Below are 17677 nucleotides of genomic sequence, written 5' to 3' on the forward strand. Positions count from 1 at the left end.
TCAAGCATTTGACATTTAGTGTTGTATACAACTGCCGTCCCTGACCTATACTACCTGCACTCATCATCTGATGGAAGGTCACTGCTGCCATCTGGCTGTTAGAAGGGGAAAGATGCATTTTATTAAAAATGAACACTGGAGCCTATTTTATTGACTTTGCACTGAGTGTCTTATTATTCATAGATCTTGCTTGCTGTAGAGGTTTTTACAAAAGCACTCTCTTTAGTAGCCTATCAGAAACTATTTTCTCTCAATTTGTTAAATTACATTATTCACAGAAACAAACTGAACAATAAGTACTTTGTTAATAAAATATATGATATTAATATAATGATATCATAACATATAATAAAGATTGTGTTCATTGATGAATGTGATGTAGGCTACGCCGATCTGATTTTGTCCTGCTGGCCACATCACGATGTGCCTCGCACGGATCTCAGATCTGTTCTGCTTTGTTTCCAACGCGGTTTTTTTCTTCCGCCTGGACTGTCGTCTGTTGATGACGTTGAGGTAATGGCTGCTCTTGCTTTGCCGTGAGGAATGCCTTTTCTCTCCACCATAGCTGTTAAATTAAACCGCATGATAATATTGTAGAGTGTTAGAGAACAACACCACAGGAGAGGGGAGTTCTTACCGCAGCAGTGCCGTCTTTGAAGAGCTCCGGGTCGGCAAGGTGAATAAATGTGTGCTCGTTAGCCGCTAGCTGAGTGTAGCTGCACATTAGCCTAAAGTTAGCTTCATAGGAGGCTGCATTGTTAACAGAAACACAGACCAGTGTGCTGCACAGTTCGCACATTGCTGGAGAAGCTGTGCCATGCCGGTTAGGTCACATTAACCGGTTAATTTGTGAAATAGTTTTAGGAATACATGGGCAGAGTTGGTGAGTGCGGTGTGGTCGCTGCTCGCATTCACGGAGAGATAAGGCCTTGTTGCCTCCTCGCGCGACCGAGCTATTAGAAGTGTGTTCCCCTGCAGGAACACTTTATATTTACGATCTCTGGCATGCTGTGTAATCATGTACACATCCTTAGATGACTTGCCCCAACGAAACATTTGAAGACGAGGGTTTGAGCTCCCAGCGTCACCACTGGCAGATCACGTTAACTTATTTGTTAGCTAGCTGGCTATTGATCACGTTTCATTTGCTGTTGAATTGGCAGCGCCGTAGTTCCTCCTGTTGTCAATTATACATATTGCTATGTCTTTTCCTCATAGAAAGGTTTTTTACATTAAATGATATTCCTCTTTGCGATAGATAGTTTTATTAGATTGCTAGCGAGTTTTCTTTACTCGGGAAAAGTACACATTAATGACAAACAAACACAGTTTGCTTTCGTAGACCATTATATGATCTGTTGTATTATGAAAAGTGGGACATTCCAATCTCAAATTAAAGGTCTGGTTTGCTTATTTAGTTGGCATATATAGGGTGATAGTATGTGTAACATCTCTTGTATACAGAACTTAGTTTGTCTGATGGGTTTTAGCTGCTTGCAGTTGAACAAACTGGGTGCATAATTTAAATGTGTTCAGCTTAATTGTTTGGAAAATATTCCAATATATGATATGGTATGTAACCTGGCTGACGTGTACGGTTGTTCAAGTTAGGTTTTTGAATAGATTCTGGCTTGATGTTTTCATTATATAGAAAAACACAAATGTTCACTATTCAACATGTTTACTTGGACGTTTCAATGTGACTGGTTTTCACAAACTACTATATTTCTGTTTACTCTAGAATATTCTCTAATGGATACTCCTGAAAGCCATACCCAATCCCCTCAGTCCCCTGAGGAGGAGGAGGAGGAGGAGGAAGAGAAGGGCCTTTCTGACAGTGAGCTGCTGGATTCTCCTGATGAAGATGAAGATGGGGTAATCTCAGACAGTGAGTTGGTCAATGAAGAGGAGAATGGGGGACTTGAGGAGGAAGAAGACATGTTGGAAAGCAGAGGAAGAGGATCGGAATTAGAGGAGGAAAGGGATGAAGACGATGAGGTTGTCCCTGACTTTGTCTCAGACCCTGAAGATGAGGAGCCTGAAGGAGTAACAGGAGGGATGGAACCTGAGGATGGGACCATTTTGCTGATGGAGGGGGATGAAGATGGTCCGCAGGGAGGCCAATTGGATGGGGAGGACGAGAAGAAAGGAATGGAGCCAGAGGAGGGAGTCTTTGACACCCCGCAGTCTCCAGACTCCGAGCCAGAACAGGGCAAGAGCTTTATTGCTGAAGAAGATGAAGAAGACGGGGAGGAAGGATACGGATACAGCAAGGATGACTCAGCAGATCCATTGGCAGCTGAGGTGGATGACGAAGACAAAAGTAAGGCAGTCGCAGAGAAGAGGATGAGAGCTCAGGAAGAGGAGAGGAGAAAAGCGGTGGCAGTGAGGGACCTGAAGGATGACTCGGTGTCTGTTTCCCGGGAGGTAGACGAGCACGAACTTGATTACGATGAGGAAGTCCCAGAAGAGCCCAGCATCCCTGCACCTGACGAAGAGGAAGATGAGGAAGAAACTAAAGCAGCGGTAGAAGAGGAAGAAAATGAGGACAAGAGATCTAAGAGGAGGGAGAAGAAACCTATCCTTCCCCCTTCCCCTAAAGACAGTGAATACAAGAGGACAGGCGACTCCAAAGGCCCCGAGAGGATGCGCAGAGATTCCTTCAGAGACAAAAAGAAGGAGGAGGATGATGGAGAGATTGATGAAGGGGAGATTGATGTAAGTGTTCCCAGTTTGAATGCTATACAGGGGTTTTTCTAGAAAGATATAGTATGAGGGCGCTAAAGTCACTTCCGGGCCCGCCCTCTTTCCGGACAAAATAATGTATTATCGACGCGGAAAATAATAGTTTCTTAATGTCTTGAAGCTGCTGAGTCATATATAGCACCTCAAACAACAAATTAATCCAGAGTTACGGTTTCTTTATTTCCTCTACAGACAGTTCAAATAAACTATCTAATTTAGAAATCACAGTTTCGGGGTTAGCCTGCTGCCTGCCACTCGTCCACCGGCAGACCGACCAGACATCCATCCCCTATTGATTCGGAGCTCTGTAAAAACAAAGCTGTGTCTGCCATCTGACAGTCCATTCAACAAGACTTTCATATTTTTGGAGTAATTATACAGTTTTTCACAAACAGAAATATTGTTTTTCTGGCATCACTTTAACATTTTACAGGGAAATTCTGCATTTAGGTATGAGGGCGGACGTTAAAAGTAAGTGTGCGCAGTGCCCCTGTTACCCGGTTTAGACAAAACCCTGCTATATTCTTCAGTAGGGTGATTGATGGGGTGCAGGCTAATGGCAACGAAATGCCTTCTGTATATACAAGTTTTGGCAGCTGTTTTTCTAGACTGAAATTCTGAGTTGTGTTTTGTTTAATTCATCAATACAAAACTTTTTTAAATTGTAGCTTTTGATTTTATGGACTCGACAGTTAGATGTCCTAAACTTTTCAAAGCATTGGTCAGGGGCCTATTAGGGTTTAGTTCAATGGACCTGCATTGGCTAAAATAAAGCCGTTTTTAAATGTTGATCCTTTCCTGGATGTACTCTTCTGTGTTTTGTCCACCTCAGCCCGCTAGTCTTACTGCTCTTCTGCTCTGCAGCCTACACTACAATTTACTATCAAATACCAAATACCATTTTATTGGTTTTTCAGTTGAATTATACTTAAAGTTCAGGGTTCAGGGTCAACTGTTAAAAACATACTGTTCACATTATTCTTTTCAATAAATGTATGTTTTCAAAGTAAATGGATAATCGTTTTTAATAATCGTGATATCAATTATTGACCCAAATAATCGAGATTATGATTTTTGCCATAATCGAGCAGCCCTAATTCAAATCATATAAATAACTTAATAGTTTGAACCAGGACCATTAGTATGTCAGTGAAGTAGCTTGTAAACATGGGACAAAGGCTACACCTATTATTTTAATAACAGACACACATGATTTAATCCTCTGCATGTTCCCTGCTGCTAAGTTTATATAAGTATTGGATCAGACTCCATATCACCAGTTACTCATTAATAAGGAAATTGTATTGGGATCTGGATAAAACAACTTTATTGAGACATCCATACTGAACAATATTTATAAAATAATGCATTAAAAATGCTTAAATACCATTAGTACACTAAAACAATTCCGGTATGGTGTCATCCCTAATGATTCATATGTAGGATTCGTTCAGACCTTCTTATGTGTCATGATGTGTTATGTCTGGGCAGGATGATGACCTGGAGGAGGGGGAGGTTAAAGACCCGTCCGACAGAAAGATCAGACCACGTCCCATCTGCAGGTTCTTCATCAAAGGTAGGTCTGTGTGTGTGTAAATCACACTCAGAACATGGATTGCCAGATTATTTTTTCGTACTTGCTAGTCAGATCCTTTGTAGTTTAGCCTTGTCAAAGTAAAACACTCTGAAATAAAGTATTTGACTTAAGACTGTATGTCAGTGATTGTTATGTTCTACAGCAGGGAGAGTCATTGTACTTAAAATAGATTTGTTTCTTTTTCTACTGCTCATAGTAAGACATGCACTCGATTAAAAACATGGAGATTAATCAAAATGTAATTCTTTCTTAAAACACCATATTGTTGCATCCATCATTACACTCTAATTTGATAATTTAGTTCGTACCAAAAAAGTATGACAAAGTGGTTATGGTATCAACTGATTGTAAACCGGTACGTTGTTTTTTTTGTCCTCCAGGGAATTGCACTTGGGGTATGAACTGTAGGTTCATCCACCCTGGAGTCAATGACAAGGGTAACTATTCTCTCATCAGTAAGCCTGACCTCTTCTCACCTAATGGTGCGCCTCCTGGAGGACCACACCCACTCATACCCAACAATCCCTGGGTAAGTATTTGTTGCTTTGGTTAAACACTCAAAAACAATGTATAATTTGGGGCATTTTGAAAAAGCTGCTGTACAGATTAAAACATAAAGATTAAAAAATGGACCCGAATAAAATGTCCAGAACTGTATCTCTCTGCGAGCATTTGTACAAATATTAGGCAACTGTTCCCACGTTAGGTTGGACCTGCAGTGGAGGAGCTCCCCCCACCTCCTCCTCCAGTGGAGCCTCCTGTGGAGAGTGCCTGGGAGCGAGGTCTAAGGCATGCCAAAGAGGTAACACTACTATGAAAATTCTCTTCATGTCATCATTAAACCGTGTTGATGCTCTCTTTCACCAACACTTATCAGTGTTTAATCCAGTGGTTGTGTGGTCCGGCTCTGTTTCCCATAGGTGCTGAAGAAGGCCACCATTCGTAAGGAACAGGAGCCCGACTTTGAGGAGAAGCGTTTCAACGTGACCATCGGAGAGGACGAGAGAGAATTTGACAAAGAGAATGAATTCTTTAGAGAACGCAGCTACCGCATCATCAGAGAGTATGACCTTTACATTGAACACATTGTTTTTCTGATAGTGTCCCCTGCACCTTTTGCTGTTACCTTAAAAGTACTTACATTCTTAGGCTACAATAACATCATCTTTGTATTTTTTAAGTTATATTATATATTATATATAACTACAAATATATCCGTGACGAATATGAATAAATAGATTGTTCTGTCATTGATTCAAATGTCTTTTCCTCTTTCAGCGAAATGGAATTCAGAGATCCTGTATATGGGTGAGTGTAGACCAACTTGAACAACTTGAATGAAACTCACTAAGCCTTAGTCTAGACAGATGTAACTGGGAGACCAAGAGCATTGTCTTTTGTATGAAACTGTTGAAAAGGACACTGCCTAACATTTAGGTCACAGTTGAACAGACTATTAATGATTTGTGCACAGCTTTTTGGTCTATGTCTCTTGTCAGAGATGTGCGTATTGCTTATTTAAGTCAGGTAATTCATTAAACAACAGTGTATAAGGCATCTCTGTTCTTTCTGAAAACTGAAAAAAGTCAGTCTGACTCATGAATATATAATAAAAATGTATATCAAGTATTTCCCAATGTGATCCGTAAACATTCAAATAACCTTTGTGGAATATTGCAGTGACCCCTATGCTGATCCATACTATGACTATGAAATGGAGGCCCTATGGCGAGGTGGTCAGTATGAAAACTTCAGAGTGCAGTACACAGAAGCCCCTCTTCCTTACCCCTACAGTGTGAGTATTCTCCGCAGACTGCTCCGAGTGTTCAGGTTGTCAGCGCAAAATCAAGAAACATGTCTAAGCATAGACCAAGCAGAGCACAACATGTGAACAACATGTATAGTGGACAGTACAATGACATGTGAGAGTAATGCTTTTTATTAAGTACAGTCACCACTTGTTCTTTACCTGGACACAGCCTTTTCCTTTAGAAATAAACTCATCAGTAGGAATGAATGGGCCTTAGAATGAGTTCCACAGGAAGACAAACCTTTTTAGCTAGAAAACTAAACATATTTATTTGACAGGAGCGAGAACGTGACCAGGACCCTCGGGAGAGGCACCGGGACCGAGAGAGGGAGAGAGACCACCGTGAGAGGGAGCGCAGGCAGAGAGAGAGAGAGAGAGAGCGAGAGCGCGAGAAGGAGAGGATGCGGCGGAAAGACGAGTGGGAGAGGGACCGGATGAAGCGGGATGAGAAGGAGAGGCCGAGGATGCGTCCTCCTCGAGACCCCAGGGAGAAGAAAGACGAGGACAAAGTGAAACCACGTTCTCCCCTCAGTCTGCCTCCTAAGTAAGTGAAGTTTGAGCTGGCTTCAGGTATAGTGTTTTATTATCTGAGATTTTCCATATCATCTTCTTGGGGTTGTCCTTTACCTGCTCAAAATGATCCCACACTTGAACATAAATAATGTAATGACCAGGGGCCTCATTTATAAAGGGATATACGCTCAAAAAATGGCGTACGCCAGTTTCTACGCAATGTTTGCGATTTATAAAATACTAACTTGACGGGAAAATGTGCGGTCCTCCACGCAAACTCTAACCCATGCGTACGCACTAAGCACAACAACGGGAGAGACGAGAAACTGCGACACCGTTGGCAGAAGGAAGAATGGAGAGAAATATGTGGAAATAAATAAAATGTTACCTCATTTATCAAATATGAAGAATTCATTTTCAAACATTGATTAAAGCCAATCTTAAAATGATTAAACAAACGCCTGTTTGAGACTCCTCAGTGCACACAAAAACATAACTTGGAGAAATAAATAAATACGGATATGTTATTTAAAACCACCTCGAATATGTTGTGTTAATGTTTTGAAATGTTTTCTCATAAATGATGCGGTAAGCAGGAGGACAGAATTACGTCTAAACTGACGCCGTTTTGCTTTTCTATAGGTTGTAGATACGAGCATGGTTTTATATACTATCACGTTTAATCGTGTTTTATGCCGTTTGCCAAGACTTGATAAGTCGCTCGTAAAACACAGGAGGTATGGAAACTAAGAACACCATATGTGGTAAATTGTACAGCTAATATAACACAACACATTGTATTTCCTTTAACTGGTGGATTATGGATATATAGTTGCTGATCGACAGCTGGAACACAAACCACCGAATACAACAAAAATAATTCAGATCCAGTCGTCATGACTCCACTCCGGAGGGATTCCCCGATCATTTCTTAGAGTTTCTCATCAAGGGGGTGTCTCCTGTCCCCGGGACAAACACACTGCCTGAGGAAGGTTATGTGTATTTTTTTTGTCATTAACTTTTTTCGGACCACTTATTTATTTATTTTGGTGACGATCCGACCTCCATGCTGCTACTCTGGTTCAAACTGCATCCACCAAACAATATGATTTATCTCCACCTCCCCAAAATAACCAAAATCTGACACGGTGTGAGATGTCTTTTTTAGCTGTTCGGTCGTAATTTCCTGCGATCTTCTTCATGCAGTCAGTCAGAATGAATGAATGAATGGGCGTTTCTTTGACTATTTATAGGCAAATATGGGCGTTACGTGAAGCCTGCAAAAGCTGCGCCGCATTTCGAGTCGATTGTGATTTATAAAGGGAAACAGGCGTAGGAAGTGCCGGTACGCAATTCCCTCGCCGGTACGCAATGTTTTGTGAATCGGAAAATGTCGGAACATTTCTGTACCTATTTTTTTGCTTTGTACTACGTAAGCAACCTTCTCACGTCAATCCCCAGGCCTGAATGAAGTGTGAAAAAAAACTCTGTCTTGGCTGTGTGAGGGTTCTTCAGCTGAAGAACCCTCACACAGCCAAGACAGAGTTTTTTTTCTTTTTAATATAATGTTTTCAGGAGCACAGAGTTCTTCATTAATCCAGCCTATATGTTTGCTCTTAAAGAAAACCAGATTGATGCATTTAACTTTAAAGGGGACCTATCATGCAAAATGCACTTTTTGATGTCTTTTATACATAAATATGTGTCCCCGGTGTGTCAGGGAACTCACGCAGCGTCAGAAAATAAAACCCTCTCTTTTCCTCCGTACCCAAATCTCTAAAAACGGAGGTACAACGGAGCTGATCCAGATTTGCGTCCGATATGACGTCATTTCGGCAATGCAGACCCACGGCACTATCAGAAACGTTGCTATCAGAAACAATGCCCGACTGTTTTGGACGTAATATGGTTGGTGCATGTTTACATTAGCATCACTAACACTCAGAGCTAACCTGTACTGGAGAGCATGTGTGTGAAGAAGCAGGAAATAAAAAGGAACTCATACTTGATAATCCATGATATGGCGTTTCATCACGGCAGTATCTGCCGGTAGAATCTCCCGCATGAGCAGGAATAAGCTCCGCCCCTCTTTTTTTATCAATTTCTTCTTTTCTTTTTTTAAAGCTTTATACACAAAATCAGCACTTTTGAAACAGGAAGTGAAATAGAAGGATGTGAGGCATGGCTAGAATGGGTGATCTGTTTGGTATTTTGAGCAAAACACTTCATAGACATGTTTTTTATATATTTTTATATATCTGAGACCTATGCTATTGCCTAAAAATAGGATGATAGGTGACCTTTAAAATCTCCTATCATTATCCTCGGGGGGAGTTTACCCCTGGAGCCTTTAGCAGAGGCCTGTACTACGAATCCAGTTCAACATACCCTGGATATGTTTTGAGTTACCTGGCTTACCTAATCCAAAACAAACGCGCTCTCGCTAAGCGGTCCTACGACGCTGGTTATCAATTTGGTAACTCAAGCCAGGGTTTCTCCGTCCGGCTGAGTGCGCGTTCACATGAAAGGGGCGGGGTTAGCAACATTTGACCAATCACAAACAGGGACAAGCGTACTGACAGCGCAGCGTCATACTTCCTGAATGAAAAGTGAACTATAATATTAGACAAATATGAAGAAGTTAAACTTTAAACATCCATGACTTAAACACTTTATCCAGGATAAAAGCCACATAGCTGCACCTGCAAGGTGAATACAGCTGGTAAAAGAAAAAGTGTTTGAATGCGTACATTAACAGGTTTATGATATCACTGCCCCGTCCAAGACACGATCTGACTTTAATTACATTTGACTCGAGTGTTTCGTCAACTTAATGTGTTGCTTAAAATAATACTTCTGCATACAGTATGTGACACTGTGAGTGTTGCACGGCCAGATACGGCTCAGCTGACTCAGATAAGGAAATATATGATACATTATGATGTGATATGATATGAATGATAATGGGACACATCGACGTCTGCACTCACAGTGCCACGGACTGTACGTAATGTTACTCTGATCCGGTTACTTATGTTGTGGCAGATATTTAAGTGAGCTTTCTTAACGCTAATGTTATAATAGTCAGATTGCTCTGAAGATGGGAGGGGATATTCTATAAATGTTCACGTTCACACAGTCAGTTGATTTTTGCCGGCCGTCTTTCCTGCAACGGCAGTTTTTCTGTATTTCCTCTATCCTGTAATATGACTTGATAACTTTAAACTCCGCACACGGAGCTCTGATTGGTCAGCAGGCGGTGCTTTCACTGAGTTGATCTCTTATCCTGGAACCAACCTGCTCCAGAGCAGGTTAGCCGTTCAGCATAAGTTACCATGGAGATCTAGCCCGGTAAGAAGAGAACCAGCGTCGTAAGACCGGAAACCCAGAGTTTTCCCTGAAGTTAGCTCCCTAAGCAAAAATCTGGCTTCGTAGTACAGACCTCTGGTCTGAGGTCAACTCACAACAGTTTCACAACATCCTGTTGGAAACGCTGTAATGACACTGACATGGCAGTATGGTTATACAAAACTATTCCTCTTAATGTGCAATGAAATACTTCAGCTGAGTCTGAAATCTTTCAAGTCATCTTTAAAGCTATACTGTGTGTACAATTATTAGGCAAGTTGTATTTTTGAGGATTATTTTAATTATTGAACAACTACAGTGCTCTGGGTCAATCCAAAATGTTAATAAGCCTCCCTATTTCTGTGTGTGAAATTGTTCCATCCTAAAAAAAATAAAAACTAATGCTTCTGCAGTCTAGCTGCAGCTTCTAGCAACGGTCTTCTGTAAAAGAAATGTCCTGAATGTGGCATCACACACAGGACTTGAGTCTGAACACAGCAGACAACAGGAGTATTTACAACAGCATGTAAAAACAAAAATAGTGCATGTGGGTGCACACTTATTCTCTGTCTTACGGGCCGTCTCCACGGCAGCGTTAAAAAAATCTTGGAGGTGGGCGTATCTGAGGCTTGGGGATTTTTTTGCGATCAACCAATCACATGAATCTCCCGCCCGCGACATATGAAGCCAAAAAGCCCGAAGTAAACTGGATATAAACTCCCCAAAACAGGCGAAAACCTACCACTGTCTCTGCCACCTCCCTCCATGCCTGGCTCCTCCGGTTTATATCCCGGTAGGTCTGGTCATAAAGCACCGGGTGATTGATTCGCTACCGCTAATTTCTCCTCCATGTTTTGGAATATGAGGAAATGACCTGCGGTCTGTCTCTCCCAGCATACACGCCGTTTGATTGGCTAGAGCTTGAACTGTCAGATTTGCGTACACGGGATTTGATTGGCTGACGCTTCCGCCTCAGCTTCAAAAGTTGAACATTGTTCAACTTTGGATCTTGAAAATCCTGAGAATCTCCGCTCGCCTGCCCACAATGCATTTCGGCGAAAGCGAAAAAAAGTGACGTCACCCCATTCAAAGTGAATGGGCAGAAGCGTTTCAAGATTTTTTAACGCTGCCGTGGAGACGGCCCGTTACTGTTACATAAATCACATGAATGTATGAGATTAAGTTAGCTTCATCATATCTCAATCAGAGATCAACATTTGTTTAAGTGAATAATAAAGTTTCTATCCGGTTATTATCAGCCTGTCACTAATTATTTTCAGGGAGGGGGGGGGGTGAGGAGAAACAGAGGAGAAGGAGATCGCGGAAGCTTTTCTCCTGCCTTCACAAACTTTACACACGTATTTATCGTCTGAAAATAGCAAGAGGACGTTCATACAATGCAATCCAAGACTTGATTAAATCCAAACAAAAACATGACATGATGGTAACGCAAGTATTTTTCTAAAACATAAATCCATGTGGGTCTGAGCGGAGTGGGTCATTCTGCCTGTTGGTTCTGGACTGATTCAGAGCGGGTCATTCTGCCTGTTGGTTCTGGACTAATTCAGAGCGGGTCATTCTGCCTGTTGGTTCTGGACTAATTCAGAGCGGGTCATTCTGCCTGTTGGTTTGGACTGAATTCAGAGCGGGTCATTTCTGCCTGTTGGTTCTGGACTAATTCAGAGCGGGTCATTCTGCCTGTTGGTTCTGGACTAATTCAGAGCGGGTCATTCTGCCTGTTGGTTCTGGACTGATTCAGAGCGGGTCATTCTGCCTGTTGGTTCTGGACTGATTCAGAGCGGGTCATTCTGCCTGTTGGTTCTGGACTGATTCAGAGCGGGTCATTCTGCCTGTTGGTTCTGGACTAATTCAGAGCGGGTCATTCTGCCTGTTGGTTCTGGACTAATTCAGAGCGGGTCATTCTGCCTGTTGGTTCTGGACTAATTCAGAGCGGGTCATTCTGCCTGTTGGTTCTGGACTGATTCAGAGCGGGTCATTCTGCCTGTTGGTTCTGGGACTGATTCAGAGCGGGTCATTCTGCCTGTTGGTTCTTGGACTAATTCAGAGCGGGTCATTCTGCCTGTTGGTTCTTGGACTGATTCAGAGCGGGTCATTCTGCCTGTTGGTTCTTGGACTGATTCAGAGCGGGTCATTCTGCCTGTTGGTTCTTGGACTGATTCAGAGCGGGTCATTCTGCCTGTGGTTCTGTGACTGATTCAGAGCGGGTCATTCTGCCTGTTGGTTCTTGGACTGATTCAGAGCGGGTCATTCTGCCTGTTGGTTCTTGGACTGATTCAGAGCGGGTCATTCTGCCTGTTGGTTCTGGGACTGATTCAGAGCGGGTCATTCTGCCTGTTGGTTCTGGGACTGATTCAGAGTGGGTCATTCTGCCTGTTGGTTCTTGGACTGATTCAGAGCGGGTAATTCTGCCTGTTGGTTCTTGGACTGATTCAGAGCGGGTCATTCTGCCTGTTGGTTCTTGGACTGATTCAGAGCGGGTCACTCTGCCTGTTGGTTCTGGGACTGATTCAGGGGAAGGGTTGCTCGCTCACAGACACGCTGCAGCGCCGTGCACACAGAGATCTGCTGGGGACGGAGAGAATGGAGCGTTCAGAAGTATAGTGATACTGTAGAAGGCTTGATGTGGACAATGCTCGTTAGCCATTAGTGTTTTCGCGTAAGCGCAGAAACACAAGCAATCTGGCCAAACATCTGGCCAAAAGGCATCATATTCAGACGGAGAAATGCATCATTTTTTTAAGAAGTGATTATATTTCACATCATTAATCGAAATCTGTAAACCAACTAAAGGTATTAAATAAATGCAGTGTTTCCCATAGGTTTACTGCCTTGGCAGGGTGCTGAATTTTTGTTTTGTTTTATCCTCTGGAGCAGAGAGGAGCTGTGGATTATTGTTATCGTACAGTAACAAAGTATTTGTACATTAAAAAGTAATAAAGTACAGTGTTACACTGTACTTTATTACTTTTATTCAAACTGTATTCCCTTCTTATCATGTAGCCTACACTTCTTCCTTTCATTGATACATTTAAATCACCTGACTACAGCATATAACATACCTGCTGCAACCCTGTTCTGCTTCTCTCTGCCTCATCCTCTATTGCTGGAGGCAGCTCCACCTCATCTGATCTCTGATATGAAAGCAATCGTGTTATGATCATATTGAGCTATTGGTGTGAGTCTAACATTAAACAAGCAGTCTGCTTGTCATACATTGCTGACCATACATTTTAAGAGGCAATTTGTTGAGTCACTGCCGCTAAATGCCGGTAGCATCAAGCTAGCAAATCCTGCATTAGCCTCACATCAACAGGTGCAAGAACATCCAATTATCCTGAGCTAATTTACTGAATAAACCAACTCACATCTCCTGTCTTTTTTTTCACCCGACTCATTAGACTATTCTTCTGCTGGCGTTTCATTGTTGTTTTCTGTCAAATTCAATACTGTAGTTCAAAACCGCGGTACCTGCTCACCATCTGTGAGCTATTTTTAGAATGCGCACGCTACGTTCGTTGTCGCGTTCGCGTGCGTCCACCTGGGCAGGCTGTGGGTGTTTCTCAATCGCGAGTAAAGCTGCTCCAGAGCCACTATTTCAAGCATACTACGTCATCGAGTGCCGCCGAAGTACTGTTCCAATCTCCAGCATACTTGGAAATCTACCGAGCCCGGCGTACTCCGTTTGGAGAAATATCGAGTCTGCACATGAGTAGACTTCACGGTCTTAAAATTCCCACAGTGCTTTGCGCACGGACCAATTTCCCCAAATCTGTGGCGGAAGATGTAAGGCGGGGCCTCTCATATGAAGCACACCTGCACACTTGCTAGCCTGTTCCACTCTTTGTTTTCCGAATGCCAGGAAGTATTCTTGCCTCGCTTCTGAAGCAAGATGCTCGGCAGACATGTGCTACCAAGCAAGCGTACTCGAGATTGAGAAACACCCAGTGTGTGTCCTTCTCCTCCGTGACGATGATGATGGCTGTAGCTAACGGTAGTTCTACAGAGGAGTTTACAACACACATTAACACACATTTCCCAAAAATATTCTCTATAAACATTATTAATTGCTTCACATATTAACTGGAAATGAAAGAACACTATGTTTATATCAATTGTACATACCAAGAATGCGACCAAAGGCATGGAACGTCAAAGATTGGAGCGGATTGTGGTCACCATAAACATGTGGCTGTCCTGTTCACATGTAGCTTCCTCACTAGTACACATGGTACATATTTTACACATTTCAACTACTGCCAGCAGGGGGAGACAAATCCAACAAATGAACAACAATGTCCTGATGAGGACATAACAATTATACACACCTTGACATAAGGTGTTGATTTCCTTAGGCCACACCCTCCCTCATTACACAAATACACATCACCTGATATCCTTAAATCCAATACAATCAAGTTCATACAGCTAAGAGTTGGAAAATATACATAAAAATGATGATATTGTCCAAAACTCACTTTCCTAATAATTATTTCAGATGAATCAAATAATTTCTATCGATGTGCTCAGTTCCATCTGATCAAATCTTGTTCATGGTTAAAGAAGAAGAACTGGTTGGAACTTATGTATGAATGTCACAATACCAAAAATGTAGTAGTCGATACCAATACCAATAAAATATCACGATACCAAAGTGGAGTACAAAACAATAAATCCCATGTAGTCAACTACACTACTATGATAGTCTACTCTGTTGCTTTGAATTTCACTTCTTTAACAGAAAAAACTAGTTAAATTGAATTCAGGACTGTACATATAAACATTTTCAAGTAGGTTAATGCAAGGTAGTTGCCTCAACTAATGTTAAAAACGTCTTTATGCTGAACTTCCTGAAGCCTGTATGCTCTGATGTGTTTACTTTTTTTTGAACAACCTGCTTTAAAATAGAAATGTATGACGTTAGGGTTATGCAAAGGTCAACATCAGATTACATCCACTGATGCCTTTCCAGAAAACTCCTCCAGCAGTCATTAAACACAGAGGAGTGCAAACATCCTAGTAGCTTTGGTTGTTCTTCCTGGCCTCATGGGTTTATTTGCCCTGCTTCCCTTTATTCATACCTTTCCTAAATGAATCAAGTTGATGATAAGAAAAAATATTTGCGGGCTAATAATAGCTCATGTTATGATTCTATTTATAGCTGTGAGTTGTGCTCTGAGGTCACATGTTTGCTATTGCATCATACCTGCAGTGTCTCATCCACTGGGGGATATGTGCCCTTTGTGTACTTATGTTGTGTATGTACATACATAAGGAAATCAATTGATTAATTGGGTTGAAGCAGATTTTGTAATTCCAGCTATGATTTCCGGTTCCAGGTTGACGGTAGTTTTTAGTTTAATTCTACCTTATGAAATGTGATATCAAGCTTCAAAGCAGCACATTGTCCAAAGACACTTGCTATTTAATAGTAAACGCATCCTCCTCAAATAAGATGTAATGCCTAGACTAAACCATACAGCAACAAACACAGAGAAAGGTCTCCTTCAAAAAAGTGTTTCTTGTATACAAGATCAATTCACAGTGGGAATATCCACTCGTAGTGTTCATTTCCTCCAACAAATATTTACATGAACTCTTAAAGATAAACATTTGAATCTGGCTGTGTTTGCAAAAATAAACATTGGCCTCTCTCCTTGGGAAAATCCCATACATGTTGATTGTAAATGTCACAGCTGTGAATTATCTAGCGGCTTATTGCAAATCAGCTCCTTTCTACAGTATGTCAGCAGGTTATTACTTTTTTTTTTATGACACGATGATGCAATCAATCCACATGTTTTTTTATTCTCTTTCTGAAATATATATATTCGTTTTTTGTACTCCTGGGTTTTACATTCTTGGGGTCAGGGGGGACTATCTGATAGTCCCTTTTATCCCTTGCAAAAGAGGGTGAAGGTGGATATAGATGTTAGGGTGTAGTGATTCATAAATACACTCTCAAACTGTTATCACTCTGAAACATTTCAGCCTATCATATGGACTCTTAAAGACAACCATTTTACAAATGATGTCTTTGCTTCACCAGGGGAAACATATCACCGTCTCACTGTGCAGAGCGGCATGATGTGAACATATAGCAACAATGAGTCTAATAACATTTAGAATTAGATAGGGTCTCTCAAGCAGTCTAACTGCTTTTCAGGCTCGGTCACCTCATCAAAACAGGCAATATTTAAAACAGCATAGAAATGATCAGATTTCTCAAGTTTATACAAAATTAGAAAATAGTTTGTTTTTTTGTTTTTACTCTGCTGCTTGTCTCTAACCCTCTGTTGATCTTTAATTGAATCTCCTCAGCAGGCCGATGGAGCCTCCTTTGAAGAAGGATGATCTTCCAGTCATGAGGCGACCAGATGAGTGGAAGGACCCCTGGCGTCGGTCCAAGTCCCCCAGGAGACGCCCAGGGCCTGGCTCCCCACCACGAGACCGCCGGCGCCATCGGCCCTCGGGCTCCTCTGTCTCTATGTCCAACTCCTCCAGGTAGGACCTTCTTTTCAGTCAGGATATCAATGACGAGAGCCATAATGCGTTCCGATGTTCATGATTATTGGAGAAACTATATTCGACTATGGCCCTAGGATCTTCTTTTCAGTGAGGATATCCTGTGTCCTTATGAGGGGCAAATAGTTTTGTATTGTGTTAAAACACGCAGCATTGCCGTTATCTTCCTGCAAAAAAAACTAAATGTCACAAAAGGATGCCTGCCGTTAGGGTTAAGTCCCCAATAAAGGTGCACTCAAATGATGCCACACATACAGTGCAGGTTCATCTCAATAAATTAGAATATCGTGGAAAAGTTTATTCATTTCAGTATTTCAATTCATAAAGTGAAACTCATATATTATATAGATTCATTCATCAAGTGTTTCTTTGTTTTAATCTAGGTGATTAGGGCTTACAGCTAATGAAAACCCAAAATTCAGTTTCTCAGAAAATTAGAATATTACATAAGCAATTAACCAATTAAAAAAAAAAAAAGAACATTTAAATACAGAAATGTTAATGTTTCTGCTCTCACTACACGGCGTGGCATGTGGGTGATCAGCCTGTGCCTCTTCAGAGGTGTAATGGAAGCCCAGGTTGCTTCCATAGCGGCCTTCAGCTCGTCTGCGTTGTTGGGTCTGGTGTCTCATCTTCCTCTTGAAAATACCCCATAGATTCTCTACAGGGTTCAGGTCAGGGGAGTTTTCTGGAACAAAGCACAGTAATTCCATGGTCATTCAACCAGATGTTGGTACTTTTGGCAGTGTGGGCAGGTGCCAAGTCCTGCTGGAAAATGAAATCAGCATCTCCATAAAGCTTGTCAGAAGAAGGAAGCATGAAGTGCTCTAAAATGTCCTGGTAGACGGCTGCGTTGACTTAATAAAACACAGTGGACCAACAGCAGCAGATGACATGGCTCCCCAAACCATCACTGACTGTGGAGACTTCACACTGGACTTCAAGCATCTTGGATTATGTGCCTCTCCACTCCACAGACTCTGGGACCTTTATTATGTGTGACTGGCGAAGCCACACACAGTCTAGTATTCGACATACTTATCTAATCTTATTTTCCTTCTTCCGCCACAAATGGTGTCATGCTACTCGTCTGGCAGCGTTGACCTGAAACACACAAAAAA

The 17677-nt window shown here is 41.8% G+C and overlaps 1 protein-coding gene across 1 annotated transcript in view; it reads left to right on the forward strand.

Annotated features, from left to right (window-relative positions):
• Positions 1 to 489: 489 nt before the first annotated feature.
• The window catches only part of LOC117484398 (zinc finger CCCH domain-containing protein 18-like), a 40292-nt gene continuing 23104 nt past the window's right edge, over positions 490 to 17677 (forward strand). Inside the window, 10 exon segments of the mRNA XM_034132858.1 lie at positions 490 to 676; positions 1742 to 2718; positions 4237 to 4321; positions 4723 to 4871; positions 5049 to 5144; positions 5263 to 5405; positions 5621 to 5650; positions 6023 to 6137; positions 6431 to 6696; positions 16353 to 16535. Coding sequence (XP_033988749.1) covers positions 1753 to 2718; positions 4237 to 4321; positions 4723 to 4871; positions 5049 to 5144; positions 5263 to 5405; positions 5621 to 5650; positions 6023 to 6137; positions 6431 to 6696; positions 16353 to 16535 — 2033 coding nt within the window. The 5' untranslated portion in view covers positions 490 to 676; positions 1742 to 1752.

This window comes from Trematomus bernacchii, unplaced genomic scaffold (assembly GCF_902827165.1).
Source record: "Trematomus bernacchii unplaced genomic scaffold, fTreBer1.1, whole genome shotgun sequence".
NCBI classification, from domain to species: domain Eukaryota; kingdom Metazoa; phylum Chordata; class Actinopteri; order Perciformes; family Nototheniidae; genus Trematomus; species Trematomus bernacchii.